Source organism: Pan troglodytes, chromosome X (genome assembly GCF_028858775.2).
Source record: "Pan troglodytes isolate AG18354 chromosome X, NHGRI_mPanTro3-v2.0_pri, whole genome shotgun sequence".
Lineage (NCBI taxonomy): Eukaryota > Metazoa > Chordata > Mammalia > Primates > Hominidae > Pan > Pan troglodytes.
The window spans coordinates 17,416,591-17,431,812 of record NC_072421.2 but is presented as its reverse complement, the minus strand read 5'-3'; the positions used below and the strand labels follow the sequence as shown (position 1 = coordinate 17,431,812).

At 42.1% G+C, this 15,222-nt stretch overlaps 1 protein-coding gene and 1 long non-coding RNA gene across 5 annotated transcripts in view; one reads left to right on the top strand and one right to left on the bottom strand.

Annotated features, from left to right (window-relative positions):
* Window positions 1–50: 50 nt before the first annotated feature.
* Window positions 51–15,222, bottom strand: part of TXLNG (taxilin gamma) — a 58,466-nt gene continuing 43,294 nt past the window's right edge. The window contains exons 5-10 of one of the 4 annotated variants that reach the window (XM_054676209.2): window positions 14,751–14,945; window positions 11,804–11,923; window positions 10,212–10,286; window positions 6,884–6,976; window positions 4,653–4,748; window positions 51–3,138 (exon numbers count right to left, since the gene is read on the bottom strand). In XM_054676209.2, the coding sequence (XP_054532184.1) occupies window positions 2,800–3,138; window positions 4,653–4,748; window positions 6,884–6,976; window positions 10,212–10,286; window positions 11,804–11,923; window positions 14,751–14,945 (918 nt within the window). In that variant the 3' untranslated portion in view covers window positions 51–2,799. Of the gene's footprint in view, window positions 3,139–4,593; window positions 4,749–6,883; window positions 6,977–10,211; window positions 10,287–11,803; window positions 11,924–14,750; window positions 14,946–15,222 lie in introns of all 4 variants that reach the window. The other 3 variants (XM_063803831.1, NM_001251862.2, XM_054676210.2) reach the window with 3 other exon arrangements.
* Window positions 5,179–6,776, top strand: LOC129138793 (uncharacterized). The gene is made up of 2 exons (XR_008542041.2): window positions 5,179–5,286; window positions 5,709–6,776. It is a non-coding gene; the product is annotated as an uncharacterized LOC129138793 (long non-coding RNA).

Here is a 15,222-nt window from a genome sequence, read left to right as displayed (position 1 = left end):
GACTCCTACAGTTAAGGTCACATGGATAATGAAAGAATACACAGAAGCTGTTAAGTTTATCATACATATTTACTTAATCTATACAGAATCAAGTAGATAAAATCAGATTCACATTAGTGAAAAATCTCTACAAAATGTCTTTGAAAAGCAAAACGAGACTGCCTCTTAACAATTCGTATCCTCATGAAAGACGTGGGCTGTAAAAATAAAGCAGTGTGTTTAGCACAAACTAGAAGATATCTGCATCATTTTTTTCACAGTTATTTCCATCTACAGTCTGAAAGAGGTAGATTTTTCTGCAACACCTGAGAATTGAATTGTGATAACCAGGTGTAATAAAGGCAGTTGCATACATAACTGAAAAATACTGGTCTCAAGACCAAGAAATGTACTCCTAACAAGTCTGAGGATGAAATGGTCCATATTACCCAAGACCCAAGTTTTCTCTACACCTTGGAGTCTACCGCCAATATAAATAATACACATCACGATTCCATGATGGTGCAACAATTGCAATTTAAGTGAATTCAACATTTAAACCTTTTCTGGGCCAGCCTAGTAGCATTACAGTGTTCTAGAATATGGTAGATATGGGGTGTGCTACAAAGCCACAACACTGGGCTGGTGAGGTGATCACTGTAGGAAGATGTCCTTCTCAGGGGGTCCCATTTGTTTTTATTCACAGGGTAATGGGAGGAAGGGTTCTGAAAGGACAACAAATGCATCCCAGACAGAATCCATATCCTTTCAACACTATAATAGCATCTAGCTAAAAATACAAAGTAAGCCAAAAGCAGCAGGCCAAGTACTGTTAATCACATTGCTTTAAAGCCCTTGGAAGTATGCAACAGGCCCAAGATTTACAATCTTCCACACAGGACAAGCACCACAAAGAAACGTGGTGGGCTACACAAATGGCTTAATAAAATGTTAAGAGCTGTACATCCAGCAGAGTTCTTGTGAAATGTGATCATTAGTACTAATTTTAAGGTAGATGATTATATTTCTGATCTATACCTGCATTCCCCCCCACCACCAGGGAAATGAGTCTAGTATTTTAGTAGCAGAACAGGGTGTACTCGTAAGAGGCTGTTGGAGGGTGTTGTTTTTTGCTTCTGACTCATTTTGATGGTAATTAGATAATCTACTTTGTGGATTTATTTTCCTCCACTGTGGCCCCTTGAATTAACATGACTGATGGTGGAGGCTTAGATACAACCCTCCTCCACTCCAGGCGGTTTCCTATCTATCTGTTGGACAATTTTCAATTCTTTCAACCCAGTTTAGACCATGAATGTGACAGGACTTTACAAATAACACTTGTAACAAAGAGAAAACCCTTTTAACTGGACAAAACAGAGTTTATTCAGTCCAGTAAGCAATTTAACAAGTGTCAGTCTGATAGTTTTGCTCAGTGGAATGTGCTAACATCAGTTCTAGTAGAACCTTTTATTTCATAAAGCATTTCAATGCAAATTATACCAGGGACAAAGTCAAAATTTCCATCAGTGCAGCCTGATTAATCATCTGCATAACTGCGCCACATTCAACATTGAAACAAAGAACTAATTCAAAAGTTATGTGCTTAATTTCAAATTTTCCCCCAGTCCAAGTGTAGAGACCTTGATAATACTGTGGCTTTTCTTTTTTCTTCTTAAAAAAGAGATGGTAACTAAGAAGGGGGTGAGAAACAGACTGAACACATAAGTAACAGATCATGACTAACACTCTGCCAAGTCTTCCCAAAGTAAAAATGTTGGTGCCAGTGTTTGTTTTGGAAATGAAAATCAATTTCGGTTGGTACTGATCCATAATGAAAATTCCCTTTTGAAAAACCTGGAGTACTTTGCTGGTAGAATTTTTGTAACAACTTTCAAGTAGCCAGAAGGTATTGGAGAAACTTCTGCCTAGTGAAAGTGACACGTGAATTGACCGTCCTTGTCTTTGACAAGGGACTTCATTGAACGGCAAACATGAACACCAGTTTTCAAAGAATAAGTGGCCTTCTATGGGAAGTGGAGAATATGTACTGAAATCCCAAATCAGAATCAAACACAAACCGCCATCCTCTACGGGAGCCCCTCATGGTCCAAATCCCACACCTGAAACCCAAAGCAGGATGACTGTTCAGTCACGTAAACACTAAGCTTATTTGTCTAGTGATTTGCCTCTATGTACTATTTTGTCCACAAGTGACATCTTTATATACATATTCTGCCGAAACTTAGGATTCTAGGCATGTGGCCATCTCAATTTGTCCCAAGATATAAATGTTTTCAAAAAGCTAATTTCAATCAAATATGCTTCTGACCCAACACTAGGAGTTTTATTTTTACTTGGCATTTAAATGGGTTATTAGACAAAACTAATCGCCTTGGTATTTTCTTTTTCTGAATAATATTATTGGGGGGGGGGCTGAGACGTTTAAATTAATATTGTTTTCACATCAAGGAACCATCGTCAGAACAAAGTTCCCTTGTAATGGTCGGCCCTGTCAGTGAAATTTTCATTAGGATGATAATGTGCAAGGAGCAGGGAGAGAAAGGACAAGGCAATGAACACATGCATTCCAGTGGAGGGAGAACGAGGCCGATGTGCAACACAGCTGAGGAAAATTTATAGATTAAACTATTCAAAACTGCTAAGCAGCCTCCTGTACCACATAAGTCCAGTAGTTCTAAGAAAATACAGATATGGTAGAAAAAGTAAGAAAATTTTCACCACAAAACCAATAGTTAACTACTAACAGAGAAAGTTATACACAAAATATATCTCTCAATACAGTGATCACACCTCATCTTAGTCAACCGACTCAATGGCCGGAGCAGAGCCTGTGGACGGGGGCTTTTGCACAGCGCTTCTCTGGCTCTTGGGCTCAGCCTCCAGGTGCGCTCCCAGGGCTCTTTTCGAGGAAGTGTTCAGCTCCTTGTGAGAATCCAGGGCAGTACGGGGCCGCATCACAGATGTTGCTAACTCCCTGTTGGCCGCTTTGATGGCCGCTTTGATGGCTATCTGCTCTTTCAGGACTTCCACCTTCTCATTGAGCTCATTCCTTTCTGTTTGAAGAGCCCTGCACAGCTTCTCTAACCGTTCCAGTTTTATTTGAAGGGCCTTGTACTCTTTATCACGGACTGTTTTCTGTAAGAAAAAAGAGGATTTCTGTAACCCTGTTAAATATCAATCAGGTTACAAAAAAATTAAGCCAGCTCAGCCATATTGGACACCTCTCACCTATGTAACATGTTCCGTCTCTTCAGCCTCCTAACATTCTAGCTAGCTAGCATGACTGCACCCAAAACTATACCGAATGAGATTTAGCATATTGTTTCAGGGGGACAAAATTAAATTCCTTTTGTCACTTTTTTTTTTTTTTTTGAGACAGAGTCTTGCTCTGTTGCCAGGCTGGAGTGCAATGGCGTGATCTCGGCTCACTGCAACCTCTGCCTCCTGGGTTGAGGTGATTCTCCTGCCTCAGCATCCCGAGTAACTGGGACTACAGGCGCGCACAACCACGCCCAGCTAATTTTTGTATTTTTAGTAGAGATGGGGTTTCACCATGTTGGCCAGGATGGTCTTGATTTCCTGACCTCGTGATCTGCCCGCCTTGGCCTCCGGAAGCGCTGGGATTACAGACGTGAGCCAAAGATAAACTTTTTAAGACATTTCCTATTGAACTATTAAGGAAATTCAAGATATGACAAAGAGTAGCAGACACAAAGGCCTACATACAGAAAATGACTCACTTCTACATAGATTTCTCCTCTACCAATTTTTAGATGAGAAGTTTGTTGTTTTTTTTGAGACAGTCTCGCTCTGTCGCCCGGGCTGGAGTGCAGTGGTGCAATCTCGGCTCACTGCAACCTCCGCCTCCCAGGTTCAAGCAATTCTCCTGCCTCAGCCTCCTGGGTAGCTGGGACTACAGGCACGTGCCACTACGCCCAGCTAATTTTTGTATTTTTAGTAGAGACGGGGTTTCACGATGTTGGCCAGGCTGGTCTTGATCTCTTGACCTCATGATCCGCCTGCGTCGGCCTCCCAAAGTGCTGGGATTACAGGCGTGAGCCACTGCGCCCAGCCGAGAACAAGGTTCTTGTACACATGTGCCCCAGCGTTTTATTTCTTTCCTGAAGTGTTATATAAAACAGGCAAAACGTACTTTGTTGCTTTTTTTGAAAGCCTAATAAGTCAAGCTAGAAAGGCCCTACATGCTGCATCAGCATCACCTGCATGCTTGTTAGAGAGGCGGATTATCTGCCTCCGCCCCCAAGAACTAGTGACTCAGCCTCTGGGAGAAGCCCAGCAATCCTGGTCTTAACAAGCAGGCGTCTGATGCAAGCTCAAGTTTGAGAAATCACTGCTGTAGAAGAAAGCAAAATCTAGATGTTTTATGCTATCTCCAACACAAGCCTGGGCTGATTAACTGGGTGGTAGGAAGCTCAGCCCCTCACTCAGGGCCCTGTCCCTAACCTAACTGCCAGGAAAGAAGTCACAGATTCTACCCAGCAACTCATCCCCACCCCCGCCCCAACGCGGGCTGGAGTCCTCAACTATGGCAGTAGTGTTACAGCACACGTCCCCGGCCCCAATAGGTACCTGAACTCAAGGAGTCCCCATGACTAAGACTACACCTTAGTCGCAGGAAACCATCTCACCTCTTCAGCCATTTGCAGAAGTGCTTTATTATTGTTTTCCCATTTGGTACGCCAAATTATTGTTTCTTTTTCCAGTTTTTTAATTTTCTTTGTCATCTGTGAATACAATTGCACATTTAAATTCTAAGTTCCCTTACTTATCTCTACTCCCTGTCCCAGTACACAAAAATGTTTCTGTGCCCCTCCCCTCCCCCATCCCTGCACCTCCCTCACCCGGCTGACAGCTGTGTGTGTCTTTATAGAAGTAGCTGTGCCTGCCTGTCGGTAGCAGAGCTTATCTCAGAAGCTCCTAGGGTGGAACCAAAGAAGGGGGTTTGTATTATGAGAAAAACAAATTTAATCTCCTCAATTTCAGAGGCAGCAGCACATGGAGGAAGCTGTCAGCCACCACACTCTGAACTCAGTTAAGGCTGAAGTGCAGCTTTCATCCCAGCTCCGGGTAGCGAGAGACAAGCCCTCCTTCTCCCTAAGTTGTATGAAAAAATGCCCATGACTGAGTTTTCTGTCCATTAAACGAATTCCTCAGATTCTTGGGAGGACAGCGACCTTCAGCCCCACAAGACATTAAGAACTGACACTCCACCACAACCTCCAAGAACACATCAGTTTCAGAACTCAAGGCAGCATGATTCAGGTAAGACTCCAGTGACCAAGAAGATAAAAGTAGTTAATACCTCAGCTTTGGTCATCCTCACAATTCGTGAGGCTGATTTACTTCAGATTTTGCTAAAGATAAAGTGGGTCCCCAAATCAGGGAAGTGTTAAACCTATGCTACCAGAACACAATTTTCAGAAATTCAGGATACATTTATCCATGCCTGTAGCTAGCTACTTTCTCAATATGCCTTCATCTACTGTTGACTGCACACCAGCTCTGATCCAGGTCGGGGCATTGAGCCAGGTGGTGTTAAGGGAAACAAGGATAAGACAGAGCCAGTGCCCTGTGCCTTGGGTAATTACCCACAAAACTGTAACACAAGGCAAACCGGGACAAAGGCCATGGGAAGAGCTGGTGGAAGACCTAGGTTGACTGCTGACCCATGGTGATCTCTGCAGCCACGGACAGAGAGGAATGTGTTCCAGTCCCAGAAGACCAGAAGGATGGCAGATCCAGGAGGCGGGAACTCTCTGTTCCACCTCAACAGTGAGTCTGTGCTGGCGTCCAGCTATCACCTACACTGTGCCTAACAGCGCCCCCTCAATTGCAGCCTCAACTGAAAGGACTGGCAGGCAGAACGAATCTGCTGCTCATGGAATTCTCCAGATTACCAGGTCTAAAAATACCTGGAGGTGGTAATTTGAGCACCAATCAGCCACATGGTAACTGAGTACATGTTAATGTGCCAAGCACTGTCTGAAATACTCTATTTCATGAAGGGCAGGTTTTTGTTACCATTTTTAACAGTGAAGGAACAGAAAGGTTTAACAACTTGTCCATAGTCACACGTTCTATGATGCAACTGGGACATTAACCCAGGGCGCACGGTCTCCACCACTATGTGAGATCTAATAATAGTCATGACTAACATCTACTGAATGCTAACAAAGTGCCAGGCACTACTGTACTTCTCCCCAACCCAACGCTATGTTTTTAAATCCCCCATTTTTAAGGGAAGGATGCCAAGTAAAATAAGGCTGGCTGGCTGGCTGGATATGCATAGAATTATATACTTTGGTCCTTAGCTTGATCTCAAGGATATCTCTTTCCTTAACATAGGCAGGAAAATGCAACAGAAGCGAAAGAATTGGTTTGGTCAGGGGAGAAAGAATTCAGTGGGAGTAAAGATAAGAAAAACAGAGAAGCTAAAAAAGGTAGAAACACTGATATATCAACCAACCAAAATATATGATGATTATTCTGGGCTTGGATGTCTTTCAATAGTTAATCTCCAAGGACACAGAGTTTTATGAGAGGGCTGAGGATGATCCTCTAAAGTGGTTAAAACAAACAAAAAACAGCAACACACCCAAAAAACCACCACTTTATTTCTAACAAGTTGCATTTAATATAGGATTTCACTATAATAAAGGTAGAATTCTAAGAGCATAGAGAACATTAGCTACTTGGGGTACATTGAGGGCAAAATGACCAAAAATGCCACTGGAGGATCACTAAAGAGAAAATGAAGACAGTATCATAACAAAGGAAACTCAGCAAAATAGTAATCACACTTAAAAGAGCTTATACAAATTCCATTTGATATACTATTCTACTAAAAATATGTAAATACCTTTTCCATTTCCTGTCTGAAGGTTGTAAACAGTTCATTGCTTTTTGCCATGGTAGTCTGGAATTCTTCAAACTTATCCATATAAAGAGAAAGCTATAGGAAAAAAAGTATGAAACATTCTGAGTTCCACGCAAACAATTCCAGTTCCCAAACTTTCAAAAGAACGTAGTATGGTTACTTATTACAAGTGATAGAAATACGAACAAATGCACATCCAATCCTTGGACACCAGACATAGATGGCTAAAGTTCTGACAACCCACAGAAATGCATTAAAAATGAGGACATTCTGTTGACTTTAATATTAGATCTCCACCCATTGGTCATAACACAGCCTGAAGTGGTGACTATAAACGTCATGCATGTGGAGTGCTCGCCCAACTACCCCTCTCCTGCCACGTGAAAACTGTCCTTGGGAAAAGATCATTCCTTTAGAATACCACCTGCAGAGTTCTTAGTTTGATAGCAATGGTATCTCTTTCCTTAACGAAGGGAGGAAAATGCAACAGAAGCCAAAGAATTGGTTTGGTTGGGGAAGAATTCGGTGAGAGTAAAATTAAAAGAAAACGTAAAGAGATCTACTCTTAACATAGTCCTACCCTGAAGGAATTTTTATTTAAGGATGAGGGAAAAAATGCTAACCAACAAGGCAAGCAAAATATAAAATGGAGTCACCATCTTCTCCCCCTTAGAAAGGAGTCCAGAGAAGTATACGGGGAAGGGCACAGTGAGGCTCAGGATACTTAGGGGAAGCTTCATGTGGGAGGCCTGAGCTGGCCCTCATAGGTGAGCTGAATGAGTTCATCTTAGACCAGGAGGGAACCCTTCAGAGACTATCCAACATAATCACATTATTTTCAGGATAGGGGAACAGAGAGAGACCCAGAGGAATAAAGTATTTTGGGCAAGATCACACGATAGATATAAGAAAAGCAGAGAAGAATAAAGGATCTTCAGAGGCCAAGAAACAGCATAAGCAGTGCTGGATGCAGAATATTCACCAGCACCACCTAGCGCACAGGATGCAGGGCAGGGTGGAATATGATGGTGCCCGCCCAGCCACAGCCAGCAGGGGGACGGGCCATCCCGGAAGCACTTAAGCAGCACGCACTGTGGTGTGGTGGACGCAGAAGCCAACTGAAAGTTAGTCATCTCTCACAGTGACCTCGTGCTTGTTAGGCTAGACGAGGTCCCTGTGAGATGGCCAAGCCACATCGGCACAAGGGCCTGGCCTGGGATGAGGACAAAGCAGGAAGAGAAATGCAGGGTGACCTGGAGAACACACAGGATTTGTTAGCAGACACTGACGGGGCCTCTGACATGACAGGCCTGGAGTTGGGGCAAGAGTGGTGCTCACGCAGAGGGAGGGAGCAGTATTAGTGCCTGAGGGACATTAGAAGTTACAGCAGTTTTGATGTGGTCCTTTAGGGTCTCACTCTGTCGCTCAGGCTGGAGTGCAGTGGCGCAATCACGGCTCATTGCAGCCTCGACCTCCCTCTTGGGCTCAAGCAATCCTCCCATCTCAGCCTCCTGAATAGAGGGGACTATAGGCACACACCACCACGCCTGGCTAATTTTTGTATCTTTTATAGAGATGGGGTTTCACCATGTTGCTCAGGCTGGTCTCAAACTCCTAAGCTCAAGCGATCCGCCCGCCTTGGCTAGGATTACAGGCATGAGCCACTGCGCCTCGCAGGCATGGTCCACTTTTATTGAAAATGGAACATCCAAATAAAGACTGTCCCATGTGAGAGTTCAGTGCTGGCCCAGTGGGTAGCCAATAAGTGGCCACTGTTATCACACATGGACCTCCATGGCTAGATTACAAAACAGCAGGTGAAGACAGCACAAAGACTTTGAGTTACACCAGCAGATTCTGGGAAATGACATGGTGAGGGCAGAGAAGGTGAGACATGCTTGGGAAGGACAGCCACATTTAGGTAGAGGAAAACAAGAGGTGACAGCAAAGGAAACAAATAGTGACTGGATAAGAGGACTCTGAGTGGTACAGATCACAGACAACAGAAGCTACGGTGGTGACAGTACGATAGAATTGGAGCTGGCCTGGGGGCTTGGTAAAAGGGCCCTCTGGTGACTTCCGCAGCATTGTCAATGACACCCACGTTCAGGAACATCTTCCAAAGCCATCTGGAGACTTCGTACCTTCTCCACATCAATTCTCATCTCTATTTACATGGACAACTGACTGTATAGGGCTGATAAGTAAGAGATTCAAATCTCCTAGAAGCTTTCTGGCATGATCTTCGGTTCCAAAGATTCCTCATATCTGACACCTCTTGAATATTCACTCTAAGTTAGGCTAGCTTTATAGGACCTTAAATTCATCACATTGTAAGATGTTCCCAAAGAAAAGCAGCACTCCAAAGAGGTGCTCATGAAGATCATGCCAGTCTCAAGGTATCAGTGTTATTTTACAGCTAATCTAGAGTCTTCACAAAAACTTATATGATAAACTTTTAAGTAACACTTCTTTCAGCCAAATGTAATCTAGTTAACTGAAAAAAAGGATGAATGTATAGGTAGAAATGCCTAATTTTACCCATCTGTAAAGCCACGGCAAGTCTTTCCTGTACCTTTTTTTTTTTTTAAGGAGCTAACTCCTCCTACACTCATTCCACACAAGGCAACCACAGAGAGAGATCACAGTAGGACACACTTACAGGGTCTGGAATGAACAAGAGGGAGGGCCCTGATGAAAAACACCAGCACAAGCGATCCTGCCGCCTCGGACTCCTGAGTAGCTGCGACTACAGGCGTGCCACCACACCCAGCTATATGTAGTTTTTAAAACAACTTACGTGCTTATAGCACAAAACTCTAAAGATATTAGAGTTCACTATATGAAATTGCCATTTTTTTAGGCCAAGGACATATTCTTGTCTTGTTTAGCAATTTCATGTGGTTCAACTTGATACAAAATAAATAAAATATGCAGATGTATCAGTTTTCCTTTAGTGGGAAATTTAGTTTAACCGACTGAAAAAGGGAGGAATTATCTGGGCTCTTAGAAAGGGTCACTGAAGACAGGTTGACTAACCGTCCCAGGCTGCCTGAGACGGGGCATTTCCTGGGACACGAGACTTTCAGTACCAAAACCAGGAAAGTGCTGGGCAAACTGGGATGAGGTAGTTAACCTAAATAAAGTGGAAAATACCAAGAGGGCCATGAGATTTCTGCCTCAGTCCTGGTCAGCTCTGGCTGGGAAAAAGCAAAAAGCAAAACCATCTTAGAGGAGATTGAAGATATGCAGAATCAAAGGAACCACAGATTTTTCTTACAAATTGTACTATCCCCTGCTGTGAAGTTACCTGCTGTTTTAGTTGTACTTCTTGCTGTTTCATTTGTTCGTATTTGTGCCTCGATTCTGTCGCTTCTTTTAATAACTAGAAAACAGAAACATTCTGGCAAAATGCTAATGGTAATTACAAGCAGGACTAAATATCAAATGATCAGAGTTAGGCTTCATCCTTCTATTTTAGCAAGAACCACAGGTCTACAGATGAAACAGTCTGTTCCACAAATTGCCATTTACCTGTATCTTCTATCTGTCCCGCTGGTTAACACTTAGGAATGCAGGAACAATATTTTTATTGCTGAAGCAGAAAAAGTACCCTGGGGGCCTAATATGGTTTCTAAAACTCAGAGTTAAATTGTTGTGTTTTAGGTGAAAATAATTATATGTACAGTATTAGCAGAGAACACGGCTGATAATCTTGATATTATCTGGGTGACTTAGAAAAGCCCCGCTATTCCCTGAGGCAAGACGAGGCAGAGTGAAAGCGTATGGGGAAAGCAACGCAATCAATCTTGAGACCTGGTTTCTGAGCACTTTTTTAGAAAGCGGGGAGGGGGTGGACATTTTCATTTATATATAGTACTTGTGCTTTCAAGAAAATCACAAAGTTGCATAGTAGGCAGTTGTGAAATTCAGTCCCTGAAGTAAAATATCACACATAGTCCAAAGAAGCCTAGAAAAGTCCTGCTGAAGCAACCAGAAAGTACACACATGTAATGAATATGAGTGTGTGTGTGTATAAAATTTATATTCCAACTTTGGAAATGATAACCATTTCTCAGCTGAACACTGGATACTATTGTCAGTTCATATGGAAGGATGACACTGTGAAAAACATGTCTCTCTAAACCCTAGATGCACTCAGTGTGACATGCCCACATGACGAGGGCCACTCAGGAACTGAATCTTCACACTGTGCTCATGTCAGGGCTGTGGATGCAACAGTCTGCATTATTGCAATCATTTCTCCCTTGTGGATAAGCACTTAGCTGAATTTGCACATGGTAATATACATACCCAATGAGATTCCACTGTATTCACAATTACTGACAGGCAATAGAATCTGAGCATACACTGGCAACAATGCTGAGTGATTAGGGTAGAGAATTCTGTTTAAATTTTATCAGAAAATTATACCAGAGTAAGTAAATAAATGACTTCCCCAGTTTCAAGTTACTTGTTTGAAAACAAAATGTAATCATATATAGGAGACCTGTGGCTTGGTAAGCTTGTTGTTAAACTGAATCACCAAATTTAACATGCTAAATGTGAGCACACAACTCTTGAACCTGATGACCATTATCTAAGATGGGAACTAAATATTCTAAGCACAGAAAAACAACAAGTGCAGGTCTTCCCACTGATTTGGTATAATCTTTCCAGTATATTTTCTGTATAAAAGGTTAAATAGAAATAAACAGCCAAATGCTTTCTAACACACACACACCACATACTCTCTTCTCAATCTACAGCAAAACACCAGCTGGCATGCCCCCAGGTGCTACATTAAAGGTAGAATAGATAAATGTTTCAGACGGCCTTGGTTACAATTTGATGTTTCAAATATTGGCAATATTGTCTTTGTTTTTAAGAAGTAGAACTTACAAACTCTCTCTCTCTCTGATGTTTTTCATCAGCTTCTTTTATCAGTTGTGTCGTTTGCTGCAGTTTGGCATCCACGAGCTGCTGTTGCAGTTCCTTATGTTTGAACACCTTATCAATGTGCTATGGGAAAAGGAGAGTTTCTTCCATCACTCACCAAAGAAAGGAACACAGTGGGGAGGAAACATCACAGCAGTTACAGCACCCTGCTCACCCTGCTGTTCTGCTGCTACCACTGCAGCTAAGAACACCAGCTCTCTCTCTGTCCCTGTATACTCCGCTTAGAGAAGCGGCGATTTGACACCACCTTGCAAACCATCCCACATGGGCAGAAGCATGGCCCTTTGACTGTTGCCTGTTCCCCCACCCTGTCAGACATGGGCTGTCCCCCTCACCAGCTTGGTATTTCCTATTTCTGCCCCACACTGAAAATAAGGCTCAGAGTGCACCAAGACAAAGAAGGATAAGAAGAGCAAAGTACTAAACCATACATCATGCACACAGTTCCTTTTTTCCCTCCCCATATTTTCCCAAATTCCTTAGCTGGAGGCAGCATGGTATGATGGTAGGAATGGCCCAGGTCAAATCCTGGCCAGTGTGTGGCCCTGGGCTAATTCCTCTCCACGCTGGAGCGCAATGCCCTCCTCTGTACAGGGGGATACCTCCACCTACCTTGCAGAGCTGTAACAGTAAGTGCGATGGTGGCACTAGGTAAGGTGCTTGGTGCCTGGCACACTTTAGACATTTGGTAAAAGTTCATTAGTATTTCCAAACAAAACTGTTAAGTGGTTACTGATGTATAATAAAGTCAACAGAACAATCCCTTCCCAGCTGGAGAAACGGAACTCTTCCAGTTACAATACCCTATATGAGAGGGGAAAATGCTGGTTGGTGAAGTAAGGTGGTCTAACTATGTATTGAGAGCACCACAGACTGCTCTCAAGAGAGCGCCTGCAAGTAATTTGATCATTATATTCTGACCAAAGAACATAACATAAGACACATACAATATGATTTAAACAAATCTGATTTTCAAATCTGCTACATCAGTTATGAGGTACATAGACTGTCAAAACAAACAACAAAACTAAAAGAATCATTTTAAGACAATTAAAGGCTTTATAATCTAATAAAAAGAAAATTTAACCTCTATGACAAAAAAGACGTTTCTTCAATAAATACAGTGTAAGAATAAAGGGGGGGAACCTATATTTTAGAGACTGGCGTTATATAAACCAGTGAAATGGATTTTCTTTGGATCTTGTTTCAAACAATTTCTCTTTTAAAAAGAAGCTGATCCAAAAAATTTGAATAGTGACTAGATACTTAATATTCAGTAATTGTTAATTATTTGAGACAGTCTCACTCCCATCACCCAGCCATGAGTACAGTGGTGGTGATCCTCCTGCCTCACTCTTCCGAGCAGCTGGGACTACAGGTGAGTACCACCTCACCCGGCTAGTCTTTGTATTTTTTGTAGAGACAGGCTTTCGCCATATTTTGGCGAAATATGGGCTCAAGCAGTCCTCCTGCCTTGGCCTCCCAAAGTGCTGGGATTACAGGCGTGAGCCATTGCACCTGGCCTATTTGTTAATTTTTTAGGTATGAAACTGGTATTGTGGTTATACTTAAATCCTTACTTTTTTGAGCTATACATTCAAATATCAATGGAATATTTGACATCTTGGATTTGCTTCAAAATAATCTAGGGGAACAGAGATGAAATTATCAGCCATGTACAGTGGCTCACATCTACAATCCCAGCACTTTGGGAAGCCAAGACAGGGGGATCACCTGAGCCCAGGAGTTGAAGACCAGCCTGGGCAATTTAGCAAGAAACTGTCTCTATACACACACACACACACACACACACACACACTCACACACACACACACACACACACACACGGAATTACGGTTTCATCTGCTGAAGCCAGGTGCTATATTATCTCTCTACTTTTTGTTAAGCTTGAAATTTTCCATAATTTTTTTTTAAAAAAAACAAAAGGCAGTAAGAAAAATAAAATCTTAAAAAAAAAAGTTTTTGAAGGGCTGTATGTAAAACTATAAAGTTTGAGTTGAAAACAAGATAAAGTAACACACAGATGCCTGATCTTTTTTTTTTTTAATTTGAATCAGCTTTTTGAATCCATTTCTGTAAGGAACATAACATAACAAGCCCAACATTTTACTAAATGTTAAAGGCAGAGATGCACCATTTAAAAAAACCTAAAGCCTCTAACCCTGTCCATCGGACCTCTAAAAGTGAGGAACTTGAAAAACCAGGTGGTACCTTCTAGCAAATAGGTACTAACCTGGTTTTTCAAGTTCCTCACTTTGTTCAGAGGACACTACCTCTGAACTTCCAGATTAGCTTATAAAATAATTCCAAAAGTCTTCATTGAAGGCCAATGGCCAAGTTCATTAGCCATGGATCTTCCCAGTAAACTTTTTACCCTCAATGGGCTTATGTGTTAGGAGTTAGAAGTAGGTTTTTCCTCCCAAATAATACAAAGCCCTCATTTAAAAAAAAAAAAAATCTGAAACATTAACTGTACAAGTATAATGCAATGGTAGTGGATACTGTAGAGATTATCATAGATGTCTGAGATACAGGGTATTTGGGGCCCAAATATTTATTCACTATTAGTCTGGATAAGGGAAAACAATCTACATGCGAAAATTGCAATCTTCCAGTATTTCATGGAAGACAAGCAGTACTTAAACGGGTCTCCTAGAAATAACCTCAAATAAGTCCCAAACCCAGTGACTCCTGGGACATCAAGTGATGATCTCATTTGTGGTGCCTGATCGTTTCCTAATAAATAACCGACTGCCACTATGCATATGCAAAGTTCTGAAACACCCGTGACAGCAGTTTTACTTTAGGTGTGAATGGTGACACTTTTGCTAATCTTGAGAAGCCGTTTAAATAAACCAAATGCCATTACCTCTTCCCTCAGTGCGTACTGTTCGATGAGCTTCTTTAGCTTCTCCCCCAGCTCAATGTTTTCCTGTCGGAGTTTGGCGTTGTGGATGTCATGCTGCTCCAGCTGGGCTTGAATTTCATTTAAGGTAATCTGGAAATGTGCAGTTGCTTCTTTACGTCGTTCTTCTTCCTCTCGTGCCTGCTGCATATTTTCCTCCTTATTACCCAAAATAATATTTGTTAATAATACAGACCTATAGAGAAGATGCTCACAAGAGAAGCTGCTGCAATGTGGGTTCATTTGTTGCTGCCCTGACGTGTTGCTTCTGAACTACAATTCCTCCCCCTTATTTATGACCAGAAGGCTATCACTGAAAAGCAAGCAGTTTTTCCTAAGTAGACAGATAACCAGAGAGATGCAAACTGTCCTGCTACAAAATAAATGTTATGGCTGTCTACAATTCACTCTACTGCAATACTCGCCGGTTACACAG